General features: G+C 36.5%; 1 protein-coding gene across 10 annotated transcripts in view; it reads left to right on the forward strand.

Annotated features, from left to right (window-relative positions):
* The window catches only part of LOC117566340 (serine/threonine-protein kinase mig-15), a 37,887-nt gene that overhangs the window by 11,276 nt on the left and 5,221 nt on the right, over nucleotides 1-21,390 (forward strand). For 4 of the 10 annotated variants that reach the window (XM_052005473.1, XM_052005467.1, XM_034245814.2 and 1 more), the window contains exons 4-12: nucleotides 11,093-11,537; nucleotides 11,607-11,849; nucleotides 11,916-12,406; nucleotides 12,482-12,670; nucleotides 13,843-13,863; nucleotides 14,634-15,001; nucleotides 16,076-16,241; nucleotides 17,838-18,725; nucleotides 20,883-21,026. In XM_052005473.1, coding sequence (XP_051861433.1) covers nucleotides 11,093-11,537; nucleotides 11,607-11,849; nucleotides 11,916-12,406; nucleotides 12,482-12,670; nucleotides 13,843-13,863; nucleotides 14,634-15,001; nucleotides 16,076-16,241; nucleotides 17,838-18,725; nucleotides 20,883-21,026 — 2,955 coding nt within the window. The remainder of the gene's footprint in view (nucleotides 1-11,092; nucleotides 11,538-11,606; nucleotides 11,850-11,915; nucleotides 12,407-12,481; nucleotides 12,671-13,842; nucleotides 13,864-14,633; nucleotides 15,002-16,075; nucleotides 16,242-17,837; nucleotides 18,726-20,882; nucleotides 21,027-21,390) is intronic. The other 6 variants (XM_052005468.1, XM_052005474.1, XM_052005469.1 and 3 more) reach the window with 5 other exon arrangements.

Here is a 21,390-nt window from a genome sequence, read left to right on the forward strand (position 1 = left end):
TTTGCAATGTTTGCTTTGTGTGAAAGAGAAAGGAACGCACAGGGCAAACTACAACGACATTTTGCTGTTATCTCTTTACATGCGCTCTCTCTCTCTCTAGCTGTCGTTTACAATGTTTTATGCTCTTGTGTCAATGACTCTTTGTTAATGTTTTCAAATGTTGTCTACAACAAATAAAAATTTGCGTAATAATTAGTTTTTGGCTGCTCGCTTTGTGCCTAGCACTTTTTGCTGTTTTTAGTGTCATTTAGTTGTTGTTGACATAGGTCGCCAAGGGGGGGAAAGAGCAGGCAAGAGGGCAGCACATAAAAGCCAAAGTTGTATGTGTGTGCCGAGTACTTGAGCACTGTCTAATTGCAACTTTAGTTTTGTTGATTTCAATTTAACATTTTATGAGGCTGCTGCTTTTGCCGTCTCTTTTCAGCCTTTGTTGTTGCTGCTGTTGTTGTACTTGTATTTCCTGCTTGATTTGTTTATTGCCTTTAATGTGTTTCGCATGTTTCTTTCGAAGTGGCGTTTTATTGACTGCGCCTGCAGTTTTCTGACTGCGTGTGTCTCCCTCTCGCCTCACTCTCTTCGCTTTGTCTGCACGTCTGTCCGTTGGTCTTGTTCTGCGGTCGCGCCTGCGTCACTCGAAATGCAGTCGTCGTAAATAAAAGCTTTACACGCTACGCGTTCTTTTGTTGTTGCTTCTTCTTCCACTACGTTTTCAATGCGCGACTCTCGCGCTTCGTATGCTTTATTATCATGTCTCGCACACACACACACAGCTCTCGTAAATATGAATTGTGTGTGTCGCGTATATTGCGCGTAATTGGGTCAAAGTTCACAGCTATGCTGGGAGAATGTTAATTATATGGGGCCTCATTTCGGTGTCTAACATGGAACTCTTTAATTCCAACAGCGAGTTTGTTGCGTGGGCGAAAGTTACCGCTTTTATTTTGGGGGAACACATTAAACGCATCATTTAAGTTAAGCGAACTCAGCAGGAGCTGCGTGAATTAGAATTGCAAAGCAACGTTAAATCATCGAGAGAGTTTCGAGTGTTTTTTCTCTGCTTTCATTCATCAATTTCATTTGCAGCCATCAATTCACTTGCTACAGTCATTTCTCTATCTCCCTCACACACTGGAAATGCTTTCAATTTTGTGGTGACTCATCGGCAAACATCATTTCAGGCCCCCATTGCTTGACCTACTTAGGCCACACACTTTACATCAAAAACAAATTCAAATTCAACTCCAAATTGCCGCCCACCACGAGAAACGCACAAGCATCGAGGTGAATTTGAGACTCGATAACATGACGAAACTCAACACGGCTGCAATGCAAATGCGCAAATAGTTCGCTGATCTGTCATCGTCATCGCAATCGCTAAGACTCATCGTCATCGACTTTGACTTGAATGTTTAATGCACCCCAAGGTTGCCATTGCATGTGTAAACATGCAGACAACTTATTCAAATATTTAAGCAATTTTTGCTGATTAAGTATGCAAACTCATAGCGATAGAGAGATAAATGCAAAGCGTTGATTTCATGATAGCTTATTGTTTTTCCCTCTCTCTCTCTCTCTCTATCTCTCTCGCGCTCACTTTGGGGCATTTAGTTTTGTTTCCATTTCGAACAACAATTAATTTATGAGTGAAAGTTTTAAGTGTTTTTTTTTTCCTATATATATCGAGTTGATTTTTCTGATATTTTTGCATGCCTAATAAATAAACGAGAGCTCACAATGAGTCGGCTTTGTTAGTGGTAGGATTGAAGCTTACCTAACTGCTGGACCCTTATCTGCATATTGGTTTACAATACCCAACCAACCAACCAACCAACCGACCGACCAAACAAACCACGACAAATGCCTCATAATATAATGTGCTTTATTGTGGATGAGTGTATTTATTATTATAATAAAACTCGTCGAGTGTCATGTAATTGGGCGACAATGACGAGCTCATTTTATTCGTATACTTCACTTTCCCGGAATCTATGGCGAACCCGTTGACCCGCAGTTGACAAAATCGTTGCTTCCCCACACACACACACACAGAAAGAAAAAAAGTAAAAGAAAAACAAACACTTAACCATTTGATTGCATTTCGAATCAACATTTAATTCATTTAATTTCAATTTCTCGCTTAGCCCCTGAGACTTGAAAGTGCATGAGAAATTGTGTGTGCTCTCAATTAATTAAATAGAGCGAGCTAACTCTCAATTAAATGTATATAATCCCTATGAGGGTTTTTCTGTTAGGGGTGTGAGTCCCAAGCGAAACCGGAAGTTACTTCAATTTGTGACGTCATCAGGTGACACTCAATACTCAATTCTCTGAACTTGAGCAATATCAAAAAGGCGCTAAAATAAACAAATACATTCTCATATTTAGCAAATACAAACAGCCATATTGCAAATTATCTTTTGACACAAATTTCGTTCGCTTATCGCACCACAACATTGAATATATACAATGAAAATCCCTGCAAAATGTCTAGACCCAGATACATATAATATACTGTTTGTATTTCTAAAGATATTCAGGTATACTATATACTATATTCGTATATGTTGACAATATTGGCATCAACTTTGAAAATAGCTGCCGTGAGTCAAAGGTTTTTGTTCCGCGATAAGAAATACCTCAGGGCAAATATAATTATTGATTTTTATTCGTAATATTTCTTGGCACTCATGATTAAGTCAATGATTAATGCATTATTATTGACTTATATGCAATACGTATATTGTGAAATTAAATTAGAAGATAAGATTTAGAACCGTTTAAAAGAGCATTAATTGATCAGTAATCATTAAAAGGAAACCACAGTTTTATGCATTTCAATTCATAACTTATTTGCATTAAATATATTTCTTCGAATTTTTACGTTTCTAAGTCATTTCAATTTCATTAAGAAAACTCCCCCAATCACTTATGATAGTTGCTTAAGCAATTAATTCATTCATTGCGTTTGTGATGACTAAATTTGTTTATCTATAAGTGTTGTGAGTTGGCTCTTAAAAAAGCAATGGCTTTTTTTAAACGAGTTCCACGAAATGTTGAAGCACAAATGTGCCATATTTATTGTTTATATTATAAACTAAATTGATGTGAACGCACTGCGAGGCTAGGGATTATATTAGTGTTGTGTAAACATTGTTAAATTTATATAAAGATTCTTTCGTTTATTTAAGATTCTTGAACTAGTTTGTTCTGGTTGTTCTTTTGATTTTATTGTACAAATTGGAGTTTACGAATTTTGAATTTTGGTACATATTATAAGTTAAAAAAATAGGAATTTTTAGGCAGTAGCAATTTCTCGTGCTACAATAGTTTTAACCAGAAAACAGAAAAAGAATGTTTAATCAAATGAACCAGAATGAACTAAAGAACAGTAGGAAACTACTGAAAAAGAACAAAAACGAACTACTAAGCAAAAAAAAAAACCATGGAACAAGAAGGAACTACTGAAAAAGAACAAACTATGAAACCAAATTGAACTGAGCAAGAATCAAAGGCGAAAGTGAACTGAACTTTATTCAATTTTATAGTTCCAAATATTAAGTTTAGTTTTGCTAGTATTTTCATTAGCACAAGATTATATTAACATTATTTTAAGCAAATTATATTTGAGTGCAAAGTTTAAGATTGCATAAATTGAAGGCTCTTTTTTTTGTGGGTTGAGTAACAACATTTTGAAAGGTTTATAAACACATTTGGCCCTTTGACTGCCGCTCGAAAAGTAGAACATCAAACAAAACTTGCTAACTGGGTTAACCAGGTACAAGCCAGATAGGAGAGAAGGGTGGAAAGGGGGTTGAATGCGGGGGTGAGTAGCCAATAAGCCTATTTGAAAACACTTTGAACACTGGCAGCCAGCACATTTCACTCACTTCTAATGCTGGCAATTTAAATTTGATTTAATAAAAGTGGCAGGCAAGTGCTAAAACAGTTTATTAAAAGCTAACTGAGAGGGAGTAGAAGATAGAGTGAGAGAGAGAGAGAAGGGGAGCGGGAGCGGGAGAAGGAGACTTGAACTAAGCAGCTCTGCAATGATTCATCGTTTATTCATTGCACTCGTCGTCGCAGCTCTTAAGGTTATTTCATGCATAGCTTCAACTTTTATTGCATTCATTTATGTTTTGTTCTTTTTTTTTTTTAAATTGTTGCTGCATTTTATGTGCCAGCCGCACGCATGTCAAGGGGGCGGGGAAAATAGATGTGGGGAAGAGGCGTTTTTTTGAGGGGGCTTCACTTAACTTTACACACATTGCAACAAAGTTCAATTGTTGTGGCCATTTAAAACGAATGTGCAGCAGCAGCAGAGAAAAAAAAACAGCTTTGATTTCTGGGTTAATTAACTACAACAATTGGTAATTGATGCGCAGTCCACTTCGCTGCCCCCCCTTAGTCACCTATTACCTCAGAGATTATTGTGAGTAATCACAGTTAACGCGTTTTTTTCTAACATTTTGATACCTTGTCTCAAGTTGCTTTACTACCATGCGACTTTTGAAACTTTGTTGCCAAAAGTGATAAGATTAGTCATATCGAAACTTTGTGCATTGCCAAAACTATTGGGAATACCACGATTAATAAATAATACTATGCTATTATCATTTTAGTATTTCAGCTTATCAGCATTTTGCAATTAAAATGGGAAATTTTATAAGCATTAATTAGTCATTGTAATGCTTAGTGATAAGATTGTTTCTGTGATGAGAAAAAGGGGATGTTATTAAATTAATATAGTTTGAGATCATTCTTTAAACAAATCACAGTTTTTGTTTGCATTCTTATAGAATGAAGAATTGCGTTCTGAGAATTATCTTCTTTTTGAAGATTGAAAACTTGATATCCAATTATTTTTAATATAAAATTATTCAAACTTAAGATTTCATTAGTTTGAGAACATTTCTATTTAAAGATATGAAACCAATTTTCAATCTTTTAAAGATCTTGAAATAAGTTTTAAATCTTTGAAGATTTATTCGATTTTGAAAAAAATCTTTAATTAGGATTTTTCATTGTAGATTCAATATTGAAATAAGTTCAATCCTGAATTAAGAATAGCATTTTTCCAATCGTCAATTAAGAAAGTTTTTGTTAACGTTTAAGTAATCCCATTTAAGGAATAAAGAATAAAAAATGTAGGTCTTTATTTAAGAATTTATCTTCTTAGTGCAATTTTAATACAGTTTCTCTATTTATAAAATCTATTTTGTTGACAGAGCAACTGCTGTTGTGAGTTACATTTTGACATTTTTCCATTCTTGAAATAAGAATTTAATATTCAAGAAATACCAATCTAGAATTATAATTCTTTGAAGGAAAATTTGTTTATATTTTCTCTGTGTATAAACGATATTCTTTTAGTTTAGTAGGGTAACTTTTTAGTCGACTTTGAGTTGTTAGTTACTTTTTTGTGGTATTTGGAACTACATTAAATTTGCACACACATTTGCCTAGGTGTTGTTGGATGCAGTATGGGGGGCACTAAAAGCTTGCGCAACAGCAGCAACAACAACAACAGCAGCAGTGGAGGCAGCAGCTGTGTTGCCACAAGATTCAGTGGGCCAGTGGGCCAAAAGCAAGCAAGCAAGTATAGTAAGTAATGCCAGGCCCACTTTGGTTACTTGACGCATCGCACGGGGCGTGGTTGTTGTTGCCCGCCTCTACTGTAACATATATGGTCTCCATCAGTCTTGGGATCTTTGCTCCCACTTGCGAGGCACAATTTCTGTTGTAAATTCAATTGCGGTTGCACTGTGTTGCACGTGTGGCAGCTGCGGTGGGTTGAGTGTGTGAGAGAGATCTGTAACTTTTGCCATTGTTGCCACAAATTAAAATATGCAAGCTCAATGAGCTAGCACTAAAGTCTGTGCCTGCTGCTGCTTGAGAGTTGAAGATGTGGTTTTGGAATTGAGCTTTTGATCTGTTGCCGGCTGCTGAGGTTGTTGCTCAACACACACACACAGCCATTGTCAGGTGGCAAAGGCAGAAATGGATCTGCATTTGGAATGTGTTTGGCATGGAGAAATAGAAACCATAATACATTTGTCACGCGCTTTTTGCCTTTGTATCCGTAACCATATATTTGAGATGTCGCCTTTAACTTTGTTTAACAACTGCCATTGTTCAATTCAATAACTTAATTTTCTAAATTCCTAGAGTTTCTCTCTCTTTCTCTCTCTCAGCCAGCTTTTCCTCCATCTGGTCAAATCATCTAATCCATTTCCTCATTCTACGCGTTTCACTTTTTCTTTTTTGTCTTATCGGAAACACACACATTGCCCACCAGCTGTCTGCCACTTGTTTTGCTTTTTCCTCCGAGTTTAGTTTAGTTTTTCCATCGTTTTTTTTTTTATTCGTGTGTGTTTTTGCTTGGCGATTTGCGTACTCAACCTCCACTTGGCTCAAAACATGTCCAAGTTAATCTTTTTAGCCATTTTTACTATGTGCCAGCGATAATGTCGTGGGAATGCTGGATGAGGAGAGGGAAGCTCAAGGGGTATTTAGACACTTGACTGCATTTTTTTTCTCTCGCTCGCTTCTTAGAGGAGCTTATGTAACCAACGCCAGTTTGCGAGTTTCCAGCTAGTAATTTTTGCATTTCTGCGGTGCCATAGAAATGCGAAATGCGAGTGACGTTATCATAACAGAGCAGAGAAAAAAGACTTTGAATGCGACTCTTAAATACCCTGCAAAAGATTTTCAGTACCAACTTTATAAAATATTTCTAGTGAAGGAATTTAACAAAATGTAGAAATAATACTTATGAAATATGTAAATACTATGTGAAATACTTTTCCTGATTTATCGATAAATAATATAATACTGTAGAATTCAATTCTATATTACATTTATAATACAAATTTGTAATAAATACAATTAAAAGAAAGTTACCCATTTTAATAAAAGCAAAACGCTACGGTATTATCATAAAACTATTAAAAATATATCGAAAAATACTGAAATATGTCAGGGTAGGTATATTTTATTAGTATGCCAAAATACTGAAATATACCTGGGTAGGTTTGGTATAATTCAATATTTTGTTGTATAGTTTATCGTAAAAATATCAAAATATACCAAAAATACTTCAGTTACTAAATATCAAAATATACAAAATATTACTTTGGTATATTTCAGTCATTTATATCGATATATACTTTTTATTTAATGCTGCAATGCTTTGCTTTAATTAAAATGGGTAGCTTTCTTTTTATATTTATTATAATTCCAATCAAGAATTAAATTCTTTAGTGGGTAGCGGATATAATAAATGTTGGCATAGTATTTCTATATAAACCAATTATTCATCTTATTTTAATTTGTTTCCGTTGGTTCTTTCCCTCTTTCTACTTATTTGCTGCATTTATTAGTATTTCTTTGTATTTTCATTTGAATAATTATTACTTATTAATAACAAACGATTAGTTTGTCATTAGATCTTTATATAAGGCTGGAATTCTTTTACATTATTCATATTCTTACATTAGCCAGTCTTTCATTACAAGAAATTTATGCAGAAATTATAGAATAACAAATTAACAGGGCAACTATAAAATTAATGAGTATAATTCGCTATTTTCTCGAAAGCAATCATTATTTCAGCTACTTGTTAAATTATGGCAAACATTGCTGAAGTTTTAAAGCTTCAGCGATGACGTGGGAGAAATATTCATAACTATTCCTTGGATGTTCTTCTAGAAATGATTGTCGAGACAGGAAAAAGCAACGACAGACATCACGTAATGGACTTATTATGCAGATACATATATAATAAATGTCTATATATGTATCTATGTGACTTGTATCTGAAAGTGCACTCTGAAACAACTGCTGCTGCACTTCGTATCTGTATCTGTCTCTGTTTACATAAAATGTGCAATGTGCGTGGATTTTTTCTTCGACTTTGTTTTGTTTGGGTTTTTGTCGTTGCATTTTTCATCAAGTTTATTGTGCGGCTTGATGCTTTTTCTTACAATATATATGTATATAGTAGACTCTCGATGTGTATTTATTTTTCACGCCTGGGGCAATGAGCAGAGTGAGTGTGAGTGTGAGTGTGTGTTTGTATCTGTATCTGGCAGATACACAACACTAGACGTGTGGATACTTGTACTGCAACTGAATACTTGAAAACGAAAATAAAAATAAAAACAATACCAAAAAAAAAAAAAAAAAAACTTCTGCATAGGTAGGCAAACCCAATTGGACAGCTGCTGTTCCATGATGCGCTTCCATTGTTGACTTTACCTTTAAAACATTTTTTCGTTTCGTTTTCTGTTTTCGATTTTTTTTTCTGTTTTGTGCTTTCTGGTTTTTGTTTTCATCATATGCTCGTTCAATTATTTGTCGTATTCAGCAGTTTTGTCTTCTTATATGGCCAAAGGCTTGTCGTCGTCTGTTTATTTATTTCTTGGATTGTTTAGCTCTATTTGCTCTACAGCTAAACGGGGCTGAGACTGAGACTCGTGAGTGCTGTGAATGATTCACAAATATTTTTCTTTGTATTTCTTTTTCTTTCAATTTTTATTGCGGCAATCGCCGTTGGGCTTTGAATTGATTTCGCTGGAAATCGTTGTCGTCGTCGTCGTCGACGTTTGCAAAGTCAGTAACTGAGCAACTGGATACGATCCACGATGATGATCCATAACTGGTTGCACCTGCCTGCCTAGAAACCATGGTCAATCGATTTCACTTGCTTGCTCACTCACATCTCTTTCTCTCTGTTTAAAGGCAGTTTTCAAATCCATTAGTGCATGTCATTAATTTGCATAAAATCTGCACAATTTTTCACAGTCAACCGTTAGAATATGACAAGCATAAGCACGACAAGTAAAGCCACGTCTCTCGACGTCGATGATGATACTACAATTTCACAGCTGCTGGCCAAGAACTCTGAAATTGTTGCTTAATAGCATTTTGATAGAAGCTGCCACAGCAGCTGCAGCAACAAACGCCCCGCTGGCTAATCAATAAAACCAAAACGGGGCCCAACTATCAACAACTTCTCAGCACCAACCTCCCAATCGACATCGTCATCGTCATCGTCGTTGTCATGGTTTTTGCTCTACTTGAAAATGGTTATCATCTCTCGTTAGGCACTTGATTTATTACGGCCAAAGATACGCTGGAAGCTGTTGCTTAGATAGATAGATGCACTCTTCAATTAAAACTGTATTAAATGTAAAATGACTTTCATGCCACATTTAAAAGAGACACCGAAGATGTGAGGACACAGAAACGATGCCAGGAAAAAAAAAAAAAAGAAGAAATACCGAAAACCGGTCAGGACAACTTAATCTTAAGCACAGACTCAATCAATTTATGATTTTGATTAAACTGACAGCTAATTGAAATACATTTTTACGCCTTGATTGACTGACTATAAGACGGGAGGAGCGCAAGGAGAGAATAATTGGCGTTCAAGTCACGTTATGTTTCAATTCTTTTTTGCTTACTTAATGCACACAACAGCATTAAGAAAGTTGAACCGGATCGCAAAAGCAAACAATTTAAATTGCCATTTTAAGAGATAATAATCAATTTAGTTAAACTGCAATTTGTTGTCAATTTTATGGCTAAATGTCTCTAAATAAAGTGTTGAGTGCGAGAATTTGTTCAAATCAATTGCAATTTGCTTTGCTTTTATTTTAATTCCTCGTTTTATTGTTCGATTTATGCTTCAATTGAGAATGTTATTCGATTGCAAAATTGTACTCAAATGTTGCGTTGATTTTTTCTCTAGACAAAATAAACAATTTGAAATGAAAAAGTAAACAATGATGCTCAATTATTTTAGCTTTGAGCTATTAAAATACTTTTAATAGCATTTCAAATGCATATTCAATACCAAATCTAATACGCCGAATGGAATTTTATGAGATTTTTCCTTTCACCTTTATACAAGCTTGTGCAACAACAGAATTTATTTCAATTTAATTAAATTAAAATTGCTTAGACAAATCAAGCAATTAAACGAGTGCTCATAAAAGAGATTTCGATTTGTTCTTCAAATGCTTTAATTTAATTTTGTTTTAATCTGACTTTTATATGACATAAATCGCTTGATTAGATTCTTCTTACTAAAGAAATTCTACCAGCTTAACTCTGATGAATTAAGCTTTTCAATGAGAAAATACATTTATGGGGAAAACTTGAATTATATTAAATTCTGTTTTTATCTAAAAATGTATAAATAATTTTATTTGTGGAATTTTATATACATATAGTATATTGTTCGATGAAATTCGCTAGTTTCTGTTGTAATTACCTTCTCAATCATATGTTGAAATATAAAAAAGTTAAAAGTACATTTTGTTTAGCAAATACTTGTTTTTAATTCACAATATATTGAATTCCGTTTTTATGTGGAATTTTATATATATTTCTTGATTAAATTTTCTTATATATAATTTTGCTAAACTTCTTAATCACAAAATAGTTTTATACACATAAAAGAGTTTGGCTTTCAGTTTGTTTAGCAAATACTTATAATTAATTCGCTTTATATTAAATGCTGTTTTAATCTGAAATGTTTTATATATTGCTCGATGAAATTCCCCTATATATTTGTGCTCGTTTCTGATGTGTTAATCTTCTCAATCACAAAATGCATTTATGGACTTCCGCCCTGGGATTACTCATGGATGGTTGTTAACCAATTTTCACACATTGTTGCGTTGTTGGCTACTTGAGAGAGTGTCTGGAGAGTGTGCTTTGCTCCTGCTCCTCGGCACGTTTTCTTCCTGTTCTATTGTTTGAGTTGCATTCGATTGTTGTTTACTTGATCACGACGTAGTTTATTGACGTCGTCGTCGTCGTCGTTAACGCCAACGCCAATGTCTGCCTCATGGTCAGCATTTCTTAATGCTCTTGAAGCGGTTTATTGTTGCTCTTGTTGTTGCAGTTGTTGTTGTTGTTGTCGAGTTCAAGTGTCTGTGACTCTCGAGAGCATTCGAGAGATCTGTCAATGTCGAGTGCATTTTCCCCGCATTTCCACCAATTAAGCGCGTGTTAATTGATCAACAAAAAACCAAGTGTAAACTATGATTTTACTCACTCCTTTTTTCTATCTCTCCTCTTACAGGGTCGTCACACGAAAACTGGTCAGTTGGCTGCCATAAAGGTGATGGATGTCACCGAGGATGAGGAAGAGGAGATTAAGCTGGAAATCAATGTGCTTAAGAAATACTCAAATCATCGCAACATTGCCACCTATTATGGGGCATTCATTAAGAAATCACCGCCAGGGAAAGATGATCAACTCTGGCTGGTGATGGAATATTGCGGCGCCGGTTCCGTCACTGATCTGGTGAAATCGACCAAGGGTCAGAGTTTGAAAGAAGAATGGATAGCATACATTTGCCGCGAGATATTGCGTGGCCTAAGCTATTTGCATTCGAACAAAGTCATACATCGTGACATTAAGGGCCAGAATGTGCTGCTCACAGATAATGCTGAGGTTAAACTGGTTGACTTTGGTGTCTCTGCGCAGCTGGATCGCACGATAGGCAGACGCAACACATTTATTGGTGAGTTCTCAAGAATACTTTAATGAGTCATTTCTCAGAGTATTCAACTGGTTTCTTTTTGCGAAACAGGTACACCTTATTGGATGGCACCCGAGGTCATTGCCTGCGATGAGAATCCCGATGCCACATACGATAATCGGTCGGATCTTTGGTCTCTGGGCATCACTGCGTTGGAGATGGCTGAGTCACAGCCGCCGCTTTGCGATCTGCATCCGATGCGTGCGCTCTTCTTGATTCCACGCAATTCGCCACCGCGTCTCAAATCGAAGAAATGGTCCAAGAAGTTTCACGGCTTCATTGACACGGTGCTAGGTGAGTCACAACTACGCTTCACTCCCAAATGCAGCTTAAATTAATCCATATTAATTCTGTTTACAGTGAAAGACTATCACCAGCGGCCTTACACCGAGAATCTGCTGAAGCATGCCTTCATCAAGGACCAGCCAACGGATCGTCAGGTGCGCATACAGCTCAAGGATCACATCGATCGCTGCAAGAAGCGCAAGGCGGAGAAGGAGCGCGAAGACTATCGCTACTCCGGCTCCGACAACGACGACGACGAGCCGCAGCTGGCCGGCGAGCCCAGCTCCATCATTCAGGCGCCCGGTGGCGACACATTGCGTCGCAACTTCCAGCAGATCCAAGAGGGTCGCCTCGCTGCCGAACAGCAGCAACATCATCAGCTGCTCGCTCAGGCGCAGGCTCAAGCAGCCGCCGCTCATGCTGCGGCCCAGGCGCAACTGCATCAGCAGCAACAACAGGCTGCCGCAGCGGCAGCAGCGGCGCATGCCGCGCAACAGGCGCAGGTGGCACAACAGCAGGCGCAGGCTCAACAGCCGCAGGCGAATCGACAACAGAAACCGCCTTCGGTGAGTGAGAGATCAACGAGAGCAGTGCTCTATAATTTCAGTTTGCAAGTTTCGTTAATGTCCGTCAATTTGCAGCGTCAGCAGATTGAGGAGCCCGGTCCACCGGCACGCCCACAGTTGCCACAGCGTCTGATTGTGGTGCCAGATCCACCGCATGCCAATCGGCCATTGCCACCGACACCGAAGTGCGGCGAGCCCGCGGCTCAAACACCGCCCCAGCAGCAGCAACAGCAGCGCAGCTCGCAGAACAACTTCAAGCCATCGGTGCGTATGCCGCGTATTGAGATTACGATTGCAACCGGCCCCCAACCATTCATCATGGTCTTTAACATTTGCTGCCTGATAAGGCCAAAGCCAAGGGAAATCTTCAGTGTTTCTTTCTGTTCCTTTCCCCAACAGAGCAATGACTCTAGCTGATATTGTAGCGAGCGATAAAAACAAAGCAAAATAGCTGAATTATTGCTCAAAGCAGCGGATAAGTAGTTAATGATACCCAAGACAATTGAGTCAATTCAAGAAAGGAGATTAGGTTTATATGAATTAATAGTAGCTCACATTTGTAGTTGGTTTGATCGAAATAGAGAATTGAAAATAGACTCGAAAAGACAAAGCTACAAAGCTAGACCCTTTACTTTATATTGAAATGTCTTGAAAATTCACGAAAATTTAAGTAAGCAGAATTATTGTCAATGTATTGACCTTAAAGCTTCTTTAGTTTATATTGAAAAGTCTTTAAACTGCATAAACATGTGAAGAAAAGAATATACAGTTTATTAATAGATAGTGTGAGACCCTATACTTTAAAAGGTCTTACATTTTTAGGGAAAAAAAGATATAGATAAAACAACAGTTAAAGTATTGACTGTATTAGACCCTTTAATCAGAAAAAATAATCAACTATACAGAATTACAGTCAAGGTATCGGCTGTGTTAGACCCTTTATTTAGTATTTCAAATTCAACTCCTTTGAAGTTTATTTTCTCTATAAATTTTAACTATTTTGTATTAGAACCAGGAACGTAAAATTAGCTTTGCCCCCCAAACTCTACCTGTATTGTAAATCCCTCAGTTAACCCGTTGAACTATTGCTGATAAGTAGCTTAATTCCCGCCCAGCCCCGCTCTTTAACAACTCTATAAAAGTTTATGATTTAACCCCGTAAAATTGTGAACATTGTGTACGATTTAAATATTTATATATGATTTCTGAACTTTCTTTTATTTTCATGTTTTGTGCGCCTCTACCATAACATAACATATAATATTGTATAACTCTATATCGACCTTATGATTTCGCTCATGTGTGTGCATAAATATATAAACAAAAATTTCTATGTACATCATCCCGTTGCTCCGATCCGACAAAAAAAAAAAAAAACACAATAACAACAAAAACACACTTTAACACTCAACCAACAAATGAAAACATAAAAACAGTTACCACCAAGGAGACCTGAGGTATGTTTTTTTTACAAAAAATCATTTTTCAGTTGTAGCCTGCTCGCTCCTCTCTCTTTCTGTCTCTCTCTTTTACTTTTTAACTATCTATCAATCTATCCCTATATGTATGTTGTATTTTATGCTTGATTTACGAGTCTATCTAAATGTAATTGCCCCCTCCAACTTTTGGAAAGAAAAACAAAAAATTTGAAAAGAATGTACTATTTAATGGAGGTACACATGCCACAAGAAAAAACACTAAATAGACCTTCGTAACTGCGTTATAACCACTTCCAATGCACGTGCCCACTAATCCCACAGCAAACCAAAAAAAAAACACTTTCAATTTCCATATGCAACTAACACGAAAATAGAAGTTTCTATATATAGAAGAGTTGCTGTGATTGATGCGTTTGTAATGCCAAAAACAATCAAAATTGAACTAACCCCGGCAAGTTCCAATAGATAATATATAACTAACCGAGCTTTCTCTAATGTTTGGCCCTGTTTGTTGTGTTTATCTATAAGAAGTGAAAGGTGCAAACCAGTCTAATGCTCTCTTACTTTTCGTTCCACCCCGATACAATCGAATTTGCCCCCCCAAAATCTGAAACTGAATCAACTACAACTACAACTACAACAACACACACACACATACACACTGTGGTACCACGTGCAACACACACACTACTACACACAACACAACATGAAAATGAAAATCCTCCGTGTGGCATATTCGAAATACTTGACCCGAAAATCAAACTATTGTAAAATACAAAAACCTGTAGGATCATTTAGATGTGTTAGCAGCACAATTAAATGAATTGGGCGTGGTCTCCTCTCAACAGCCGCAGCCACAGACAGCAGCTGGTGGACAGCAACAGCAGCAATTGGCACAGCCGGAGGCGCCTCCGCGCAACAATCGACAATCGGGCGCATCGTCAACCGGCAATGGGGCCATTTGTGTATCGGCCTCATCATCATCATCGAAGCCGGCGGCCTCGTTGCCACAGCAGCAGTCGAACAATCATCTGGGACAGCCCGTCAATCCGCTGGATCCACTCGATAGCAGCGATTCCGACAGCGAACCGGATGAGCCCAATGATCGGGCACGCAACGATGGCACACTCCTCGCCAGCGATCCGCCCAAGCCGCTGTAAGTATTTCCTTCCTTTCTTCCCTCCTTCCATTGTCGTCGTCTCCTCCCAGAAAGCGAAACAACACAAAAAGACAAAAGGCGTGGCAGCTTCAAAGGAAAAGTCACACGAACTTGCATTGAACATTGCCTGCAAAATGTGCACAGCACTTTACGAGTACATATTTAGAAGTTGACAAACATTAGTTACAAACAAATAGTTACAAACAAATTATCACACTATAAGAAACGTTAATTAAAGGAAAGCTAAAGATTTTTTTCATTTTAGTTCAAATTGGTTAGAGATCTCCATTGATTTCTCATTTTATTTTTACAAATATTAGGATCGTAAAATAAAAAAAACCTATTTAAAAAAAGCCTATTCGCCCTCATTTTCAAAATGTTTGGCATATGACATATAATTTGAAAAAAAAAACGTAAGATTTAATTACGAAATTTTAATGATTTTTAAAGCATCATGAATAGCCAAATTTCACCTCTTATTGACTAAATTTTATCATTGATAAATCACCGTTTTTTTCTTGTTATTCTATTGTCAACTTAAAAATGCACTTAATTCAAATTACTTGCTAAAAATAGCAAAATTGTAGTCATCACTTCACAGTTAGCGACTTATATTTGAATAATGAATAATGATTAATATTGTAGTCAATATGAATCACAGTCAAATAACAACTAGTCACTAAAAATGCAAATATTATTTGGGGTGTTCCCAGCTTGGAATGTAAAAATGGCAACGTTTTGTTAACTCATTTAATTCAGAAATCAAATTTCACAATTTAAAATAAATTTTTGAGAATTGTATATGAAACACAAAAAACTGTCACAAATATTGAAATTTGAACTTAAAATTGGACATAGAATTGAATTCACCATATTCTTAACATTTTCTCACCCGTTATTATCGTTATTTTTGTTATACACCAATTTCGTTATCCTCACTTCCTCACATTATTTTTCTGACAAATGACGAATTTTCAAACTTGAAAATGCCGCCCGTGTTTTGTTGCGTTTTGGTGTTTTGTGTTCTTTTTCCTTCTTCGTTCGTTTTGCGTTGGATTTTGTTTTGTTCAGACCCGAATTTTCATATAGACCCGGCCTGGGACCCGTTTCGGAGGATTCAACTACAACAACGACCACACCGTTGACCCATGGCAGCGGCGGTCCACCAAATCGACCCTTGCCACCGACGCCGGATGACGATGATCAAGCCGGAGATCGTACGCTGATCATGAAGCGCGTAAGTTGTTATCCAATGTTTTTTACATCTATCAATAACATCTAATTTAACTAGTCTTATAGTTTTCTTTTAGTACATTTCCCTATAAGTTTAGTCTTTAGTTTGTGCTCTATTTCTTTGAGATATTTTTCCTACTGAGATACTTTTGAGCAGTATGAGGCATTAAGTTAGGAATTTGTCAATTTTCAGGCAGCTGTATAAATTGTAATTAGCTTTTGTAGGGTTCAAGGTCTACAAATAACTCAATATTAGTAAAGCAAAAACAAATATATCAAAAAAATAAATATTAATATTAGTCAATTAAATCAACAACAACAACAAAAACAATTTGGATGGTTGTGGTTCTATTTAGACAACTATTTTACAGCAATTACTATAATATTTATTTGATTAACCAATTTGCAGAACAAGTTCATTTTGTTTTGAGTCTAGTTTTTAAACTTTATCAACTACATTACTTATTTCTATACTAAATAATTACTTAATTTAATTAGAATGTTTCGTTCAACAAACAAACAAAAACAATATCAGTATGAAACGTTTTTTCGTGAATTTCTTTTGTACAAAGTTTTATGTAATATACCCAAACAACACCCTCTATATGAGTATGAGTTTTGGTTAATCTTTTTTATTTATTTTCGACGAATTTTCGGAATTTCTCCCCCATCGAGTTTTGTGATACGCACTGGTGCATAGAATGTTTACACGGGCACTTTCCATGCATACAATTTAGAGCTGGAAAACTATCGATAAAATTTAAATATTTTAGATTGGTGACAATAAATTGAAATTGAAATTGGTTTAAATTTTAAAAGGAATTATGAATGTTTTGAATATTTAACTAGGAAATACAAATAATATGTGACATTTAGATTTTATCGATTAATCGACGATAGTATAAATAATAATCAATATGTAAAAACGAATATTGAATTTAAACTATTGGTTTCTCGAATAAATAATAATTATTTTAACTGTCGATAGTATGAAACCATCTTTTACGAAAATGAAAATGTGTATCGATATATAGCCGATAGTATTCCAGCTCTAGCCCATCTAAAGCAAACATATCAATTGTATATAGAAAATTGTATATCGAATGCGGGCGACGATAAAGTGCATCCCCAAACTGGTTTCAGATCATATGACTGCGTCACCTGATATATATGATATAGACATATTTACAATGTAAATGTAAATGTGAATGTATGTAAACACCTTTGCACACTGTGCATTCTCTTCACCATCTCTCTCTCACAAAAGCAACACAACTACACACATGCATACCAGCAAAAATACCCAAAAATAAATATCTTATCAATATTATATGGAATGCAATGCAATGAGAGAATTCATGAAAAACTTTCCATGCTACACTTACCTATAAAAAAAAAAATATAATAAACGGGGCTTACATTTTTTTTTATCTGGGCGTAGAAAGAGCAAGAAACAATTTAGTCTGTAGAAAAAACAAGCGTATAAAAACCTAACAACAATTCTTCTCTTGCGTTGCTACTTACAACAACAACAATAAACATTCAACAACAACAACTACAACAAACAACAACATCAACTACAACTGTAAACTGTAAACAGAAATTAGAACAAAACATAAATCGCTTACAAAAATCGGCTTCCACTTCGCACGCGCCTAGAAAAGGCGACGAAGCGAAACTGTTGCGTGACTGGGACTTTGATAAGTTCTTCCCAAAGAAAGCCGCCGCCGGCGGTGGCAGCGGCAGCGGTGTTGCCACCACAATTAGCAACAGCAGCAGCGGCAGCAACAGCAGCACCAACACCACGGCCAGCTTTAATCGTGGCTCAAGCTGGAGCACCCTGAAGCTGGAGACGCGACCGCAACGCGAATCCATTGGCCCAACGAATGTGCCCAAAGGCTATCAGCCATTGAAGGGCGCCGGCTATTCGCCAGCAGCCAGCATTGCCAAAGATCGCAGCAGCAGCAGTAGCAGCAACGCAACACAGTCGAAGCAGCCACAGCAACAGCAACCGCAACACAAGCGTCAAGAGTCCGATTCGAAGCTGCCGAGTTTTGTGCGCGGCTTTCGACGTGAAAATTCCGATTTCTTTCCATTAACGAAACGCCATTCTGCGGTGTTGAGCGGCAGCAGCAGCAACAACAACAGCAATGCACAGTTGCAGTCGCCGTCGCAGGTGCAGCGTGCCAGTGCCATGTACCAAAGGAACAGCATTTATAGCAGTAAGGATGTGCCAACTGCTGCACCTCGAACCAAAGTGCCAACAACAACAACCACAGCAGCAGCAACGGCAGCAACAACAACTGCGGCGGCAGCTAAACCAAGTGCAGCGCCTACAAAATCGAGTTGGGCCAATTTAGATTTCTTGCGTCCGCGTCGCGAAAAGACTGAGTCTGTCATTGTGCTGCAGAATGCAGCAGCGCGTGCGCAGCAACATCAACAACAACAACAGCAGCAACAACAACAACTGCAACAACAGCAGCAGCAGGTAAACGTTCTCAGCTCGCACGCATCCAAAACAACAACAACAAAAACCATTAAAAGGGACAGCAGAAGAAACAAAAAAAATCAAATATCGTTCATTAATTGTGTTTTGTCTTGGCGCCAGAAACGTAAACCAAACCAAACTACTCGAAAGCAAAACAAACCAAAAAAAAGGCGAAATGCAAATTAAATTTACCATTTGGCTAGAATTTCCATACTCACCGCAACTACAACAACTACAATTACAGCCTACACATACAAACACACACCCACACAAGCATCGCTCGCTCGCTCGCCTGTCTCTCTCTTGCATCTGTCTCACGCACTCACTCTCTGTCTCTTTGTCTATGTTCTCGCCTCTCTTCCCATTCGCCCACACAGCTGTGTACATTCGCCCCATTACTGTTAATAACATTGCACTAACAGCTCGTAAATAACAGTGCGAAAGAAAAACAAAAACAAAAGGCAAATTCGTTTTCATCATTTATGTATCTTTTTTTCTTTTCCTACTTTGCTTTGACCTTCCCCAGCATGTTTATTTTATTTGACTGCATTTTTGTTTGTTTTAATTTAAGAGAACCATGCAAATAATCCAAAAGCTAGAGTAACTAATAAGAATTAGGCAAAAAACATAACCATAACATTTATAATACATCGTATTTAAGGCTTAAGACTATCTTGTATATAGTAGTAGCCTTTCATAGTGACTAATTGACAATTGGAATGCTTGATTTGATATAACATTTTATTATAAGATACATAAATTCCAAGGTGTTGCTTTCTAATTGGTAGTCGGCCAAAATCTAAGTATCAATAACGGTATCTTACCGGCGTCTGTATATAATTTTTACTATTCACATAATAAAAAGCAAAAGTGTCGAATGCTAATGAGATGCTAAACAAAAAAATAAATAAAATAAAATAGCATTAAGCTCCAAAATTTTGCAGGCTTAACTCGTAAGCTTCTTTTTATGACACCTGTAAATAATGTCATTATCTCATCGTTTTATTTTAAAGTTTTCGGCAGTATGGAAGCATGGAAATTAAGAGGATTTAAGTGGGAATTAGTGATAACTAATTAAAGATTTAGTAGAACTTGACTAAAAACAAAAGATTTAGACAATACAAAGAATTGAATTTAGAACTTAAGATGTCGGAATTTCAGACACAAATAATAAATTAAGATTAGTTAAGCTTAGTTTGATATCAACATTATTCATTTGTATAATATCTTCAAAATATTAGACGAGTTCAATTTGATATGCAAAGAATTAATTCGTATTATAATTTAAATTCAACAATTTTTAAAAGTTCTAATATTCAGATTTGATTCAACAGTTTTTAAATAGATATGGAAAATTTTGATATAGAAATGCTAGCTTTATATTTATTAAATTGCAAATGTAAATTTATGCCTTTGCTTAGCTTTGCCAAAAATTCATATCTTTTTTGCTCAAAATTGTTTTAAAGCTTTGTATAAAAATCACATTTCTATTTTATTATTATTTATGGCAAATATGGAATTGGAAAAGTTTTGTTGGTTTGGTTAGTGTGAAGTTAAATTGGTAATTAAAAGAACATGGAACAAATAAAAAGCAAGTTTTGTGATGTTTGCAATTTGAGCAACGTTTTTTGCCTGCTGCGTGCGCAGTGCTGTGAAAACCTTTCGAAAAAGTTGCGCTAAACAAAACTAAACTAATTTTAAGTGCTTTACTTTATTATGTCTATGAGGCTCAGCTTTAAAACAATTTTGAAGACCTCCTTCTCCCCCAGAACAACAAACAAATATTAATTGTTTTAGTTTGTAAGCTTTTATATAAATGTTAAACGTTGAACATGTTGTGTTGAAGGCCTTGTTGAAGGGCACATCTCGAGTATCCTTAAGTATCTCATTGGCATTCACTTTGCTCTCTCTATCTATCGTTCCACTCTTACTCTGTCTCTTTCTCTTCCTCTATTTACGACTCTTTCGATTTTGTTGTTTTATTCATTACTTTTTGTTGTGTTACTCTTTGAAAAGCATTTATAACCCATTTCTCGTTTTAATTTCATATCCCAAAAAAGTGTTTGTTTTCAAAATTTATTGCCACCATTTAAAACTTTTTGCTCATGTGTGTTTTTTGCTCTTTCTCACTCTTTCTCTTGCCTCTCCCTCTAACAGAATCGTGGTGTAGCCAGTGGTGCTGGAGGGGACAACAGCGGCCTTGGCACCCCGGGCACCCGCACCAGCAGCGTTCTGCCCGATCTACTCAGCCAGGCATCGCCGGCAACGCCACCGCGTCACGATAAATCATCCAGTGAGGAGGTGAGTAGCGTTCGAGTCCCATTAATACTTTCGACTCGACTCGTATTTATCAATCGACTCGATTTTTCATTGTGTGTTTTGTGCGTTCAACTCAACTCCAACTCTTTGTTTTTTTTTTATTTTATTTTATCGAGTTGCGAGTTGAGCGTTTCTGTTTTATTTTTATTGTTATTTTTTACTGTGATAATAACTTTTAAACGCCCCCCTCAAGTTTTTTGCTTTGTTGTCTGTCCCATGCATAATCAAAAAATGAAAAAAAAAGTAATACATCTCGAAAAGAAACCAACAAATCGAATCATCCATTGTCTGTGTGTCATTTTTAATTCATTTGACTTTTTGGGTTACAATAAATGAAAACTTCACT

This window comes from Drosophila albomicans, chromosome 3 (genome assembly GCF_009650485.2).
Source record: "Drosophila albomicans strain 15112-1751.03 chromosome 3, ASM965048v2, whole genome shotgun sequence".
In the NCBI taxonomy this organism is placed as follows: Eukaryota; Metazoa; Arthropoda; class Insecta; order Diptera; family Drosophilidae; genus Drosophila; species Drosophila albomicans.